The 14,092-nt window shown below is 44.3% G+C and overlaps 1 protein-coding gene across 9 annotated transcripts in view; it reads right to left on the bottom strand.

Moving 5' to 3' along the window:
* The window catches only part of Arhgap24 (Rho GTPase activating protein 24), a 705,487-nt gene that overhangs the window by 47,306 nt on the left and 644,089 nt on the right, over positions 1–14,092 (bottom strand). For 8 of the 9 annotated variants that reach the window (XM_063249372.1, XM_003469397.5, XM_063249374.1 and 5 more), the window contains one exon: positions 9,437–9,559. In XM_063249372.1, the coding sequence (XP_063105442.1) occupies positions 9,437–9,559 (123 nt within the window). Of the gene's footprint in view, positions 1–2,879; positions 4,134–9,436; positions 9,560–14,092 lie in introns of those variants that run through there. The other variant, XM_003469399.5, reaches the window with a different exon arrangement.

Below are 14,092 nucleotides of genomic sequence, written 5' to 3'. Positions count from 1 at the left end.
GCATTGATAATTATTTGAAAGACTTCTTCCTGTGGGCCACGGGAGCTCCTAAAACCTTTTGAGATGTGGAATGTTGCTTGACAGCATGTTTTAGGAATAGATATTCAGCAATTCTTTACGAGTGGACTCTGGGCGTCAGGACTCCGAAGAACATTAGTGGTGGGCAGGGTGGAGATGGACATTGTCTTGCATGGCCACTACTTAAGGTAAGTTGCATGAAGGAAGCAATAAAGACAACTGGGGAGATGGGGGCTGGGTCTGCAAGGAGCCCAAAGGGTCCTGCATGACCTCTAAGTGGTTCTAGTGCACAAAAAGCCACTGGGGAATGGGTGCTGATTTAGATGCCCTGAGAAAGAAATTCATGGAAAAAGTAAGGCAAAGTTAGAGTTGAAAAATTCCATTTCCTGGGACAGCAAGTCATCTAGCCCATTCTAGTTAGGCTAAGCGCTCAAGAACCAATACGTATACCTTCCTGTGTAATGAAAGCACAGAAATCAGTTATACACTGATATTAGTGTACAGACGTAATGAAAATACAGTCTCAAAATCCACAGTGAAAATACATTGTAATCTTTCTCTCACCACAACGTAAATGGGAAGTACCACATTCCCCAACTTCCTCCCTAGTAGACGTTTCTTAATTCCTGGGTTTCTAAGACCACTGGGAAGCCGTTTCAGGGAACTTAATTAGTATTGGAACAAAGAAAGAGACGAAAAGGGCAGTAAAGTGTGAAAGAAAGAGTCTGGAAACCAAAGGCACTATGCAAAAGGAGTCCTGACTGCCCAGAGCAGGCTCTGCACCCACCAGGCCGCTGGGAGAGTCTTTGGGAAGCCAGGACATTTTGGAGTCTCCTCTCCAGTCGTTCTGCCCTCAGCAACAATAAAAAATATATATATCTAAAATGTGGATCGGGAAGAGTAGCTATATCCACAGTTTTCCCTTCTTGGCATTTTTGCTAGCTTCACAAGCATTCCTTGCTGGGTTGCTTTAAATGCTGCTGCCAGGACAGCCCAGAAATCAGTCCACTTCTGGAAACACTTAAGCGGCCAGGCGATCTAAGAAAGCACAGAAAGCACTCTCTTCTCAGGGTGGCACGGCCTTGGAGAGCAGGCAGGGCAGCAGCAGGCAACAGCTGGGTACCTGGCTCCCCCAGGCCTCTGTGCTCACAGGCTCAGCAGCAGGGGATCAGGCAGGGGCAGCCTGAAGGCTTCCTGCCACCCCTCCTTTACTGGTCATCAGAGAATATAGAATACAGCCTTGCAAAGGTGACCTGGCTTAGTCCTTCTTTCAAAGCTGAACTCCTCAAGCAGATTTACCTAGGAAGGATGGCACCTTAGAGAGCTGAATGATGTGTGCTTTTCCCTGCGTCTGCAGCCCCTGGTGAGAAATCTTGGGGTGCAGGTGCTGCCTTTCCCCGCTGGGGTCAAGGAGGGAGGGAGAGGCCAGGGGAACGGAAGCCATTCCAGGGCCCGTCACAGGTCCACCATACCCCACCTTGGAGCAAGGAAGGTGAGGGGGTGAAGCAGACCCTTTTCGGCCCTCAGAGATGACCCTGCAAACAAGTCCTGAACTTCTAAGGGGCAGAGAGCTAGAAGAAAGGGACGCGTCCTTCTAGTGTCATTTTCAATGTCTCTATCACTGATATAATCTGACAGCATTCATGAAATCCCCAAAGATCTACAAAACATAAGATCAAAACTATGTATCTCTCATTTAATTTCTTCTATGAATGAAACAGGAATGGGAGTTAATCCCTGAATTTCTGGCTGCTAACACGTGACCGTTACTTCTTCAAAGAAAAAGACGCAGAAGAAATAAAAGGAATAAAAACATTTCTTGGGGCTGGGGATTTAGCTCAGCGGCATAAGCACCTGCCTTGCAAGCAGGCGGTCGTGAGTTCGATCCCTGGTACTGATAAAAAAGATTAAAAAAATTTCTTATATTTTGTGCATTTGATTTTTCTTAGTTTTTTTTCTCATTCTTTTTTTTTTTTTTTTGGCTACTAAGAAAGGAAGTTACTTGGCAGGTGGCAAAGCAGAAAGGGAGGAACCACCCCAGGTGCCATTCAGTTCTGCCCCTGACACTTGCTGTGCATAGCTCTGAGGTCATAATTACCTAGTTTGTGCTTAACACAGACATTTCACTTATTCTCATTTTAAAGCAAAAGGAAACTTTAAGATGTTTTCATACATAAACATTTTCTGAAAACACTGCATTTTACTCAGGCCTTGACTCCCTCAGAATAAGCCCATCCAGGAATGTTAGTTTGTTTTATTAACCAAAAGTTGTATCTCCCCACCCCCTTTCCTGACAGTAGTTCATCTCTCCCCGCTTTCCCAAAGGCATTTCACGAAGTATCTGCACAGACAAGGGGATTCTTATTTCTAGCCAGTGTTAACCAATATATCTGCAAGTTTCTTCACAGCGTCCCCAGAGATAATTGGTTTCTCAAAACTGTCCCTGTAGGGAGAGGTGAGGTGAGCAGAGGCAGCCAGAACACAGCAGCAGGACACAGCACAGGGACTGCCGTGGACCTGTGTGAGGCTGCAGGAGGTGGCTGCTGGGTGGGTGTCCGGGAGGCACCCAGACAGGCGTGGCCCCTCCTTTCAAGATATCAGCCCTACTTGCCCAGTTCTCTGTCAAGATGATCACTAGAGGACCACCACGTCTTACACCGCACCCACTTCGTTCATTCACAAATAGTCACACACATCAATATGAGCCCTAAGAAATAAGTGCAGATGTCAAGGACACACCCAAGTCCCTCTTGCACAGTTGTAAGTTTCCAGGTTCTGGTTCATCTGAGCATACACAGACCTCCGAGCATGAAAGAATACAGGTATACTTCTATGAGAACGTGAAAATGTCATTTACTTACCTTTTCGAAAACTAAAGCACCGTTTGATTCTTCTGTACGTAGTTTTGGGTATGAAGGTGGTTGGAGCTAGGGTACCTGAGGGTCGTCCCCCAGAATTCCGGTCTTCAGGCATCATTCAGTCCCCGAGTTCCAAACCAGGTGCAGGTGTTTTACACCCCGCCTGTGGGCGGGGTCTTGCCATCTCTCCTCATTTTGGTTTATGTGTTACCTTGAAGTCCTGATTCCTACAACTCCAAGATACCGATCGGCCAGGTCCTGGCTTATGGATAAATTACCAACTCTCCTTTCCTCCTTTCTGGCAGAAAACTTCTTTTCCTTTGGCCTAATCCAGGGAGATTTCAATGTATTCTTGTTTTAAGTTTGTGCAGACATTCCACATTCCGAAATGTCACAGGCAGAGAAGACAGCAAGCAAGCTACACCACCCATTCAGACAGCAGGACCTGTTTGGTTTGTTTTGTTTTATTAAGCACCATCTCCTCGGCTGGGCTGAGATTCCTGTGGAAAGGTCAGCTGACAGCTTGTGCCCTGGGAAAGGAGCAACCACAGAGAGGTTTCTCGGAACACTCAGGATGGTCCTTGCTGGCTCCTTTCATTTGAGCGAAACAGGAGGAGAATCAGGGCAACTTGTCCAGAAAGCATTTCAGTGTGGGAGGGAGCCCTCGCCACGGTCTCCCCTGGCCCTCTCACAGCGCCTGCATACTTTGATGCTCTCCGCGGGCTTCCATCCTGTCTTCCAGCTCCTAGGAGTCAGAGCAGAGCGGTGGAGAGCCCATTCGGGGAGGCGCCTGGCTCCTCTGCTAGCTCCCTGCTCAATGAGACAGGGCGGGGGCTGGCAGGGCTGCGGCTGCCTCGTCACAGCTGTGGCTGCGGCTGCCTGGGCGCTCACTGGTCGGTCACATGCAGCAGGGCAGGCAAACACAGGGGAGTGAGTGCCCGCCGCGGGGGAGCCTCTGTCTCTCTCTCCTGATTAAGGTTCCTGCCGTGGGCAGCACCGTCACCATACTGGCACCGAAGACCCCCAGGGTCACCTTTCTGCCCCTTCATTCCTGTTCATTTATTCTCTCCCTGTCCAGGACTTAACTATCTTTTTCTGATCTATGCGGCCGAACCGATTTGCAAGTGATAATTTAATGTGTAGATCCTCAAAACACATGTGTGATGTACATGTATGTGCATGTCTGTAAAATAAAAACATTCAATCCAGCAGCAAAGAATCTACACTAAGAACTGCAGGATGAGCCAATGGCGCATATGTGTATGCGGAACACACATGTTTTTCCATACCCCAGCCCTCAGATCCCCACCCCCTCAGCCCCACTCTCCAAATAATTTACTCTTTGGGTTAATCATTCATCCTCTGGGCTGCTCCATCTGCAGATCTAGAATGCCAGTGCTTTAACCCCAACTGACCCCCAGCAGCCCTCAGCTGGACTCCCCAGCAGGCAGGGGGCAGCCCAGGAATAGCAGCCCAGATGGGCTATCAGGGAAAGATTCACCATCACTCGCTGCCCCCCTCTGCAGGCCCACACAGCCTCCCCAGGCAAAGGCCCCAGCGTGTACACAAGGCTCACCGGGAGTCACCCAAGCCGACTGTCTGGTGTGTGGAACGTGCATTGGATTTGGGTAATCACAAGGTGTTGGAGCTAGGAAGCTAAAACTACTTTGTGCAGTTTCCTAATTTTACAAGTAATGACAATGGTGAGGAAAGAAAAAACAGAGAGGCAGCATCACACAGCTGGTCTGGATCTGAGCAAGCAGTAAACCTCTGCTTGTCTGCTGCTGACGATGCACAAGGTTATTCACGAGGGTTTACTGTCTCGCTGGCTCTCGGACTCAATGCTTTGGAAAGGAGACAGAAAAATACAAGAGAAACTGATTTGTGAGTAGTTAAGTAAGGCTAAGCATTCAGGGCTAATGGAAAATTAGTGGGTTCTCCCAGCCCATTGATCCTGGGCTACATACTGCCATGAACACTGCCCTGAAAGCAACTGGGAAGACAGCCAGTGTTAAACATAAAACAGGGACAGAGAGAGAGAGAGAGAGAGAGAGAGAGAGAGAGAGAGAGAGACAGAGAGAGAGAGACAGAGAGAGAGACAGAGAGACAGAGAGAGAGAGAGACAGAGAGAGAGAGACAGAGAGAGAGAGAGACAGAGAGAGAGACAGAGAGAGAGAGAGAGACGGAGAGAGAGAGAGAGACAGAGACAGAGACACAGAGAGAGATACAGAGAGAGAGACAGACAGACAGAGAGACAGAGACAGAAAGAGACAGAGACAGACAGACAGAGAGAGAGACACGGAGACACAGAGACAGGGAGACACAGACACAAGGAGAGGCAGATACAAGGAGAGACAGACAAAGACAGATGGAGAGACACAAACAAACAGAAAAACAGAGAGACAGAGAAAGAAAGACAGGACAAGAGAGAGAGAGAGAGAGAGAGAGAGAGAGAGAGAACTAAATTTTTCCAATCATTCTCATTTTTGGGTTTACTTGTTAAATAAACACTCTCAGCATTGTTCACGGGGAAATAACCCTTACGGGGGTTTTTAAGCAGACAGCAGAAAGTTAAGCTACTTAGATTCAACACTGAATTTTGACGGTAGCCTAACAAGTTAAAAGGGGAAGCCTGCTTTTCACATTGCCATTGGTTCTCTTCTTCCATCAGTTCTGGAACAGATGGGTTTAAAATGTATCCAGATAGCTCAGTTTTTGAATCAGGGTGATGACATCACTTTCTCTTACAAATGCCATAGGTTCTGTCTAATCCACAGCCACAACTACCAGCACTGGGACAGTGGTGGAAAGCAAGGGGTCTTTATTCAGGATTAAAAAGGTCAGGGCTTTCTAACCAAAACAGAAAAGGAAACGTATTCTCTCATGAAAGACAGTTATGTCAATGCAGATATTTTTAATAGTTTTATTGAGATGTAATTCATATACCATAGAGCCCACTTACTTGAAATTCATGATTTAGTGGTTTTCATTATATGTACAGATGTGTACAATCACCACCAGAGCCAATCTACAGAATTTTCATCTTTTCAAAAACAAAAACTAAAAGTAAAACAAAACCCTCATACACTGTGGCTACCGCTACAGCTCATCAGAGCCCTCGACTCTAGCCCTAAGCTGCCTCTTGCCTATTTTCTGTTTTGTGGATGAACACCACTGTTCCGTACTTCCATACAAAGGGACTCATGTAACGTGCGGTCTTTTGTGACTGGCGTTTTCCACTGAGATGCTGTGTTCTGGACTCCGTGGTGCCCGGCACGTGTTAGAGCTTCCTCCTTTGCATGGTAAATATTAATCCAGCTACAGATCTGCAGTCAGCAGCGGTGACTGTTTGGACATGTTTGGAGAAACATGTTTTGGGGCAGACATCAAAGAGTGAACCTCACCTAAGATGACTGTGACGTCACGAGCTGACCCCGTCTTAAGGGACCCCCTCACCCTCGCGGCCTGTTGCGGACCCACATGTTGCTATGTTAAACAGGCCTGCACTGCCCTCTTTTACCCATTCTGTTTATGCATCCCTTCATGGATGGACATTTGGGCTGTTTCCCTTTTTTGATGCTGTCAATTCAGATATTTCTGAAAGACTAAAAAAGCCTATATTAATTCTAGTAGCAAACTTTCAAACATTTTTGTGTTTCATATACTGAAAACTATCCTATCAACAAGGGATAGATTTGTAATTGTGAACTTTTTACCACTATGGTTAAGAAAAAGTCACACTATTTTGCTATGAAGGAGGAGGATGTATGGTTTTTCTTCTAGGTTTTGTCACTCACAATGTGACACTTGCATTCTTCCTTAGGATTTAATGATCTAATCACAAAGTGGAAGAGAAAACTAAAATAGCGACTTCGAAATATCCTGAGACGGTGGAAAGCTTATTTGCAGTGAAACCATAAGTAGAAATATGTTAGATAGTTTGTCAGTCACATAAATTTATTGTTCAAAACCCAAATTTATAACATTTCTTTAAAATTCCATCAGTGAGAAGAGAATGAATTGATATTAATATGACTGCTTGATATCAAGGATTCTGAGGGACTGTTATCATCTATTATAGTGAATTTTGGTTTGTCTCTGTATTCTACATTATCTTCAGGAAATTCTGATACTCAGAGGAATCACAAAAGGTTTTTACAAATTAAGTGAGTGCTTTAAAAACTTGCTTTGCAATCTCATAGCAGTTTCTAATTAAACAAAGAGTCCAAGAGAAGATTTATTGGTTAGCGCACTATTTCTATTTTAGAATTTCCTTGAACTATGCATTTATGCAACACTCTGGATAAAGTATATGAACCAATAAACTATGAACACAGCTCTTCCAGGTTCACAGATCGAAGGCTTAAGTTTAGCTCTCTCTAGTCTCACTGGGATTATTTATGAGACTTCTGAGCTGGTGGGACCACTTATGATTCTGGAAATGCTCACTGAATCTCATGTATTTTTCTGGAGGAAATAACAGATGGGACAAGAGGAAAGGACAAGAGGAAAGGACGAAAATAGCACACTTGATGAAAATAATCCTTTAACCAAATATCTGCCACGGCAGACACTGAGGCTCCTCCTGAACTCCTGAGCCCCAGGAGTCTGAAGACAGTGGAAAAGGGTTCTTTAGAAATGTCAGAACTTTGAGAGACACATCCTTACTTCCCTGAATCTTTGGCCCAAGAAGTGTCAGCAAACTCCTTCCCCTTGGATGTGCGTCTTCACTTTCTCCAGGAGGAGGAGGAGGATGGGGAGGAGGAGGAGGAGCCTTCTGCTTACTCAGGCTCAGACAGGTGGGGAACTCAGCCTCTGTGTTTTCTGTCACTCTATACCCTCCCTTGGAAAGAGTGGCCATATAAATTACCATATGAACTACAACACCCTGAGAGAGCTAACGCTAGCACTATCCATACTTAGCTTGGTACGATCACTGCAAACCAGACTGTCACCAGGGAAGCTTCAGTGAGGCAGTGAGTGGGTGGTCACCTGCTTAGGGAACGCCCCTCATCCCCCACAGAAGGCACAGCTAAAAAGCAGGCAGTTTACAGACATGCATCATGTATCCAGCAGATACCAGCATGGCTCAATGAGTCTTACCCACTTCAGTGCCCACCTCTTTTGGTGCTGAGAGCTGAGACCAGGGCCACTCACAGGCTGAGCACTCACACCCTCTAAGCGACCTCTCCAGCCCAAGGTTAACTACTGCAACTGAATCCAACCGTACAACTTTCAAAACTAAGTTTTCAAAATAACTGTAAAATATAAAACAGCCTAGGAAGCATCTGTTTGGGGAAAAAATTCACTTTGTGACTTCAGAGCACTAACAGTACACAAAGAGAATGTAAATACTGGACTTGTAACTGATTTATTAAATGTGAGCTTGATTAATGCAACTTATTTTCATTAAAGCAACATGAAAGAATTAGGCTTTGCACTCATAGAAGTGTACAAGGGCGATCAAAAGACACGGTGAATGTTCAAGCTGAAAAAATCTTCCCCGATAGGGACACGCAGCCGAGAGCGATGGGAAGAGGGTGCCGGAAGGCAGGGGAGTGTTCTGAGGGGCACAAGTGAGGCTGGGTCTTGGCTATAGTAAGTCTTTTAATGTAAATATTCACTGTAAGTCTTGATCACCCTGCACTGATAAAAAATATTTATAATAATTTCTGTTAAATAAAAAAATACAGTGTGCCCACTTTATGCACCACATCTGGCCCTGTGCAACTTCTTCCTCAAAGCCAAAATGGTCATGAAAGAAAAATGTTCTGACTGGATTCAGGACGTGGGGCTGCCGTGACAGCCCAAGTAAAGACCCTCAGGAAAGAGGACTTCAGAGCTGCTTCAGAAAGTGCCAAGAGGGCTGGGGTCAGTGTATCCCACACAAGGGAGGGATCTGAGAGGTACTAACGACAATGTGCCTTTGCCTGTAATATATGCAAGACTTTAACCATTCATTGTATTTTAAAAATTTTTTTATTACATATGCTGGTAGTAGGTAAAACTTTTTAGATCATTATTTTGAGGTTCCATTTTTTGAAAAAATATCTGGTCCATTTATGCCATTGTCTATTTCTTAAAAAAATCAAAATCACAACTTTTTCCCCCTGCCTCCTATCAATTCTACTTATAACGCTGGCATATTTTCCATATCATGTATTTTCAACATTGTATTAGCCTTTTTAAAAAACTTAATATCAAATCTATATGCACGTCCCTGATCTAAAGCATTTATTTTTCAAATGGTTTAATTGTCATCAAAAGTTTGGGCTTTTCCTTTCAAAAACTCTGAGTATGTGAGACTTTGGATTCCCTCCAAATTTCCCAGTTAGGCATCTTTTGCTGTGTGTAGACAGATATTTCTAACTGGTGTGCATTTACGGTATGCTGTACTATATACCTCCAGGAGTTACTGAGGTACCAGGAGTGTTGAACAGCTTACTATTCATTTCAACGTTCATCCATTTGAATACGGGAGATAGTAATAGTTAACTGGAAGGAAGAAAAAATAGGTTTGTTCAATCTTTCTGATTTCTGCAACTTGAAAATAAGCTTACCTCCTCCGAAAGGCCCCCATATGACTCGGCGGATAGACTTCACCCAGTCTTCCATATCATTTTGGGTGCTCGCCATGAGGAGGTAGCTCTCATGATTGGCAGTCATCCGATCGCGGTCGCTTCCTGTGAAAACACACGGGGACATTCAGAGGAAGTGTCACCAGCCTTGTGGGACATTTCTCAAACACAGACTGGGCCTGTGCAGTCAGCACTGGGCCTCCTCAGTGAGTTGGAAAGCCTCACCATCACTTCTCAATGAGGGGAGAACTGCTTAAAAAGGAAAGGCTCTCCTGTGTCCAGGAGGAGGCTGGACAAAGAATGTGGGTTCCCAAGCAAAGCCTGGGCTTTTTGTCCTAGCAACAGCCCACAGGCCTGCATACCTCGTAATCCAGTCCATTCAAGGGCAGCTGCTGACCAAGCAGGAAAGCAGAGACCACAGGAGAGACACTGAAGTGGGATCCCAGTCCACCATGTGCATGGAAGCAAGGGTTGGGCCCGCATGGTAGGCACACACCAGGCGCCTGGGGGCCCGGGGCATGCAGAAGGGGTCAGCGAGAGGAGTGAGGGCGCAGCACCATGCAGGTCACTTCTGACCGAGCTTAACCCGAGTCTGTTTTCTGGAAGAGGAGTCTCATCCTCCCCGGTCACAGCTCCAGAAGGGCACAAAAAGAAGGGAAAAGAACACGTGCAGGGGCAGCCGTGTAGGTCAGCTGGCCCTCCATGGCCCCGACCCTAGCAGCAAAGTTCTGGAAACCACCTGCTGCCTCCTGCAGAAGGTCAATGGTTTCCCTCACATTTTTCTCAAAACAGCAAAACAAACAAATCATAAAATTAAAAACCTTTATAATCCCTACTGCCAAATTTGAAGTGTTAGTCTTCCCAAGTGTGCAATTTAATTCTGTAGAAATCTTTTTTGTAGTGCATTTACCTTTCCTGGTGACTTAAATTTACCATTTACATAACAAGGGGAAACACCCTTGACCTTGAACTAGGTCTTGGGTCGTGGTGGCCCAAATTTTCACGTGGAAAGGAGTATTTCTGAAGACAGTTATCAGGGAATGCACTTCCTCTCTCTTTGAAAATAATTAATGCTGTTCACGGAAAGGGATAGATAAATGGAAGGGCATTTCACTACATTCTGACCACATGTTAATATTAAATTGGCTTTTCAGGTGCTCAAATATATATCCACATTTAATTTTCCGTAAGTACATGAAACTTGTAAATGTGGGTTGAATTAATTCACAGTAAATACTTTGCTTTGTTAGATGTGGGCTAAGAGGATCCGAGTACCTCCATCTGGGGCTGGCTGGCTCACGCTTACAATGCACACCACCCCTCTTTCCCCTGTCACACCCATCCTGATTCACACAGTGCTTTGATACTACACCGGATCTCAGTGGCTGAGGAGCCATCACTCAGTGCTTTGAATGCTGCTGGCAGTTTAGACGGTACCTGAATTCTACTGGGCCTTTCTATGTGGAGGAAGTGCCGTAAAAATTGAACCCCGGCTCTGGCACTAAGTTATTGAGCAACACCCCCAGTCTGCCTGCCTGCTTGCTTCTCTCTCTCTCTCTCTCTCTCTCTCTCTCTCTCTCTCTCTCTCTCTCTGTCTCTCTCCTCTGTCTCACTCTGTCTTTGTCTTTGCTTTCTTTCACTTGAGACAGATTCTTGCTAAATCTTTAAATTGCCCAGTTTGGCTCAAACTTGCCTCCTCCTGCTGCAGCCTCCTCCAGTGCCAGCCACCTCCAGTGCCAGCCACCATGCCACCATACAGAGCCTTCTTGATTTATTTCCTAGGTTGAGGACAACTACACTGGCATTGAGGTAAATTTGTGAATCAGGTAAAAGGTTAAAGAAATGCAATAACTGGAAGCCAACCAGGTGAGCAACTAGAATTGGTGCTCTGCGTTGTCATATGAGTGGATGGGGACGCAGGGGCGGGGATCCAAAGGGCTCAGGGCACACAGGTTTCCCACTGTCCATACAGCTCAAGGGAGCTCAACTGTAATTCGGAGCAATCTGAATCTAAAAAGCATAGACTCAGGACTCAGGGAAAACCCAGGTTTACTATTCTCTCTTGGCCCCAATGTTTGACTTCCAGGTAACTACAGACCATCTGTGTCCCTGATCAAACATGGAGAGCAACATACCTATGCTGCCAATTTTTCTAAGAGTTGAACAAAATAAAGCGTGTAAAACGTTAGGCTAAAAATTCTGGAAGTGTGAATTTCATCTCACTTAACTGCCTCCACATCATAAGACATTAGATTGACTTTTGAGGTATCACATCGAATAGATACTTGGGAAGGATTAGTCAATAGTGCAGGGATTTTCAGAAAATGCTGTAATTCTTTCATATATGTGTAAACAAAAGTCACATTAAAGTTATATACTGCCTACATGCATAAAAATATCACATATTCATATTCATGGCTGTACCTAAGTGGCAAAAATAATTAAATGGCAAAGCAAAAAAATGCTCCATTCCGCGGGGCACCGTACGAAGAGTCTGTTCTGTATTTTTTTTTCCCCTTTTTCTCTTTTCTGTATTCTTATCTACTGCACCACAGCACTGAGCCAAAAAAATTACCACTTTGAAATCAGGATATTTTAATTACAGCCTTTGGCTGAAGGAGCTCAGCAATTGAGACAGCAAAGCCTGCTGAGTCACTCCTGGCCAGGCAGAAACAGCCCTGGTAATGAGGATGAGCCACAGCCCAAGAGCTGCTTTTGCTTGAAAGCAGAGGAAAAAGTGAACGTAGGCACAAGTGGCCATGACCCTGTGACTTCACTGATTTTTACCACTGTCCACAGTGCTGCACATCTGACCCATAATCTCATTTGGACTGCCCATCACAGATCTGAAATCCATGTGGAAATTTCACCCACAGACATAGACTTGAACTGTCAGTGGGGCAGCAAGAAAACACAATTAGACAGGTATTTGCTACGAGTTTCAGTGGAAAGAGACTCACTGAAAAGAACATGACTGCGATATTTATAGAGGTTTACAGGGTCTTTCCCTCTAACCCACAGTTGCTCTCTTTAAGGTTTTAGTTACTCTCAGTTGACTGAGGACTGAATATATTAAATGGAAAATTCCAGAAATGAACAACTCGTAAGTCTGAAATGACTATTCCCATGGAATATCATTACACATTTTCACGTTACTGTTGTTAACCTCTGAGTACTGTGCCTAACTTACATTGAGCATAGGGAGGTATGTCCAGGTGAAAGTGTAGCTCATACAGGAAGTGCTCCAGCCATCCACCTGGGCACCCAGGAACGTTATCTCCTGAGCACAAAGTGAGGTCACACAATAGACACAAACTAGGTGCTCACTGAAAACAGGTTACTTCCAACTGAAGATGCCGCCTGTGCTAATCCATAACCCTTTACTTCTAAGCACTGGGAGCGGGCCCTGTAACTAGAGGGACTCAGGACAACTTTTCAAATTTATGCTCCAAAAACTCACTGCACTCAGAATTTTAACTTTCCAACCCTGCAGATCAAGGTGCCCTCTTTTGGTTAGAGCTTTCTGGTATTCAATACTTCACTAACCATTTCAGAACCAAAAACTCATTCCAGAGCTCTCATTATCACTGGGGTTTGCCTTTTAGCCACCTACGACACACACCAGACCTCGCAAGTGTTCAGGTTGCACCGGATCATACAAGCCAGTGCACATTCTTGGATTTTTCTTGAACATAAAATCTAAGTACTAACTTAAATGACACTGGATTTGTACACATTTGTAGATGACACACTGCCTCAACTTTTGGGCTAACTTCTGTTGGGAGCGATGGTTTAGTGCTCCTGCTAAAACTTCAAGCATCTGTGATTCTAAGTGAGCTAAGCAGGCTACATCCTTTCCTTTTACATGTCAGTGTACAATAGAATGCATTTGTACATTTTGCCAAGCTCTTCTGTGTATTTGCATTAGATATGCATTTTTTTTACCTTTGCCTATTTGCATTTGATTTTCTTTTCTGGAAATAAAATAGATTCTCTAAAGTCAAATGAATACTTGACATGATTAAATTTTGCAAAAATTGAGACGTAGACAAGGAAACGTATATTAATTTCATAGATGAAGAAACTCAATCTAAAATTAAAGGCATGTTAAAGAAATTTGTGCAAAGGAAGATTCAGTTCAAAAAGGAAGTCCAAAAACCTAACAACTATATGAAAGTCATTAGTAACTACAAAACAACTAAAGACACATTTCAAACCATTTTTAAAATTGTTGTACAAAAAGCATTGGAGGTTGTATGCTGAGGCTTACACTCCCCTCACAGGAGCATGGACCATGTTCTCTATGATGTGGTCGTCAAAACAGAACCGTGCAGTTGACTAAGGTGAGTTTTATTACAGGAAAGTAAATACACAAATCTTTAGGTGACATCTTAGGTTTGAAATAGGTAAGTACAATAAAATACACAGTAATTTTAAGTGTCTATTTCTGAATAGCCATTGTTTATTTGTTCTTATTCTACTTTTGTGTATTTTTATACACTTTCCTGAGGTTCAACTATACACTTTTTAAAATACTTGGGTTATTCTAGGAACGGTCACCTATTTGTGTGTGTGTACGTGTGTGTACATGTGTGAGTGTGTACATGTGGGCATGTGTACGTTTGTGTGTATATGTGG

The sequence above is a fragment of the Cavia porcellus genome, unplaced genomic scaffold, assembly GCF_034190915.1.
Source record: "Cavia porcellus strain 051 isolate PalLab524CR breed Dunkin Hartley unplaced genomic scaffold, mCavPor4.1 scaffold_5, whole genome shotgun sequence".
Taxonomy (NCBI): domain Eukaryota; kingdom Metazoa; phylum Chordata; class Mammalia; order Rodentia; family Caviidae; genus Cavia; species Cavia porcellus.
This window is presented reverse-complemented; position numbering and strand designations above follow the sequence as displayed.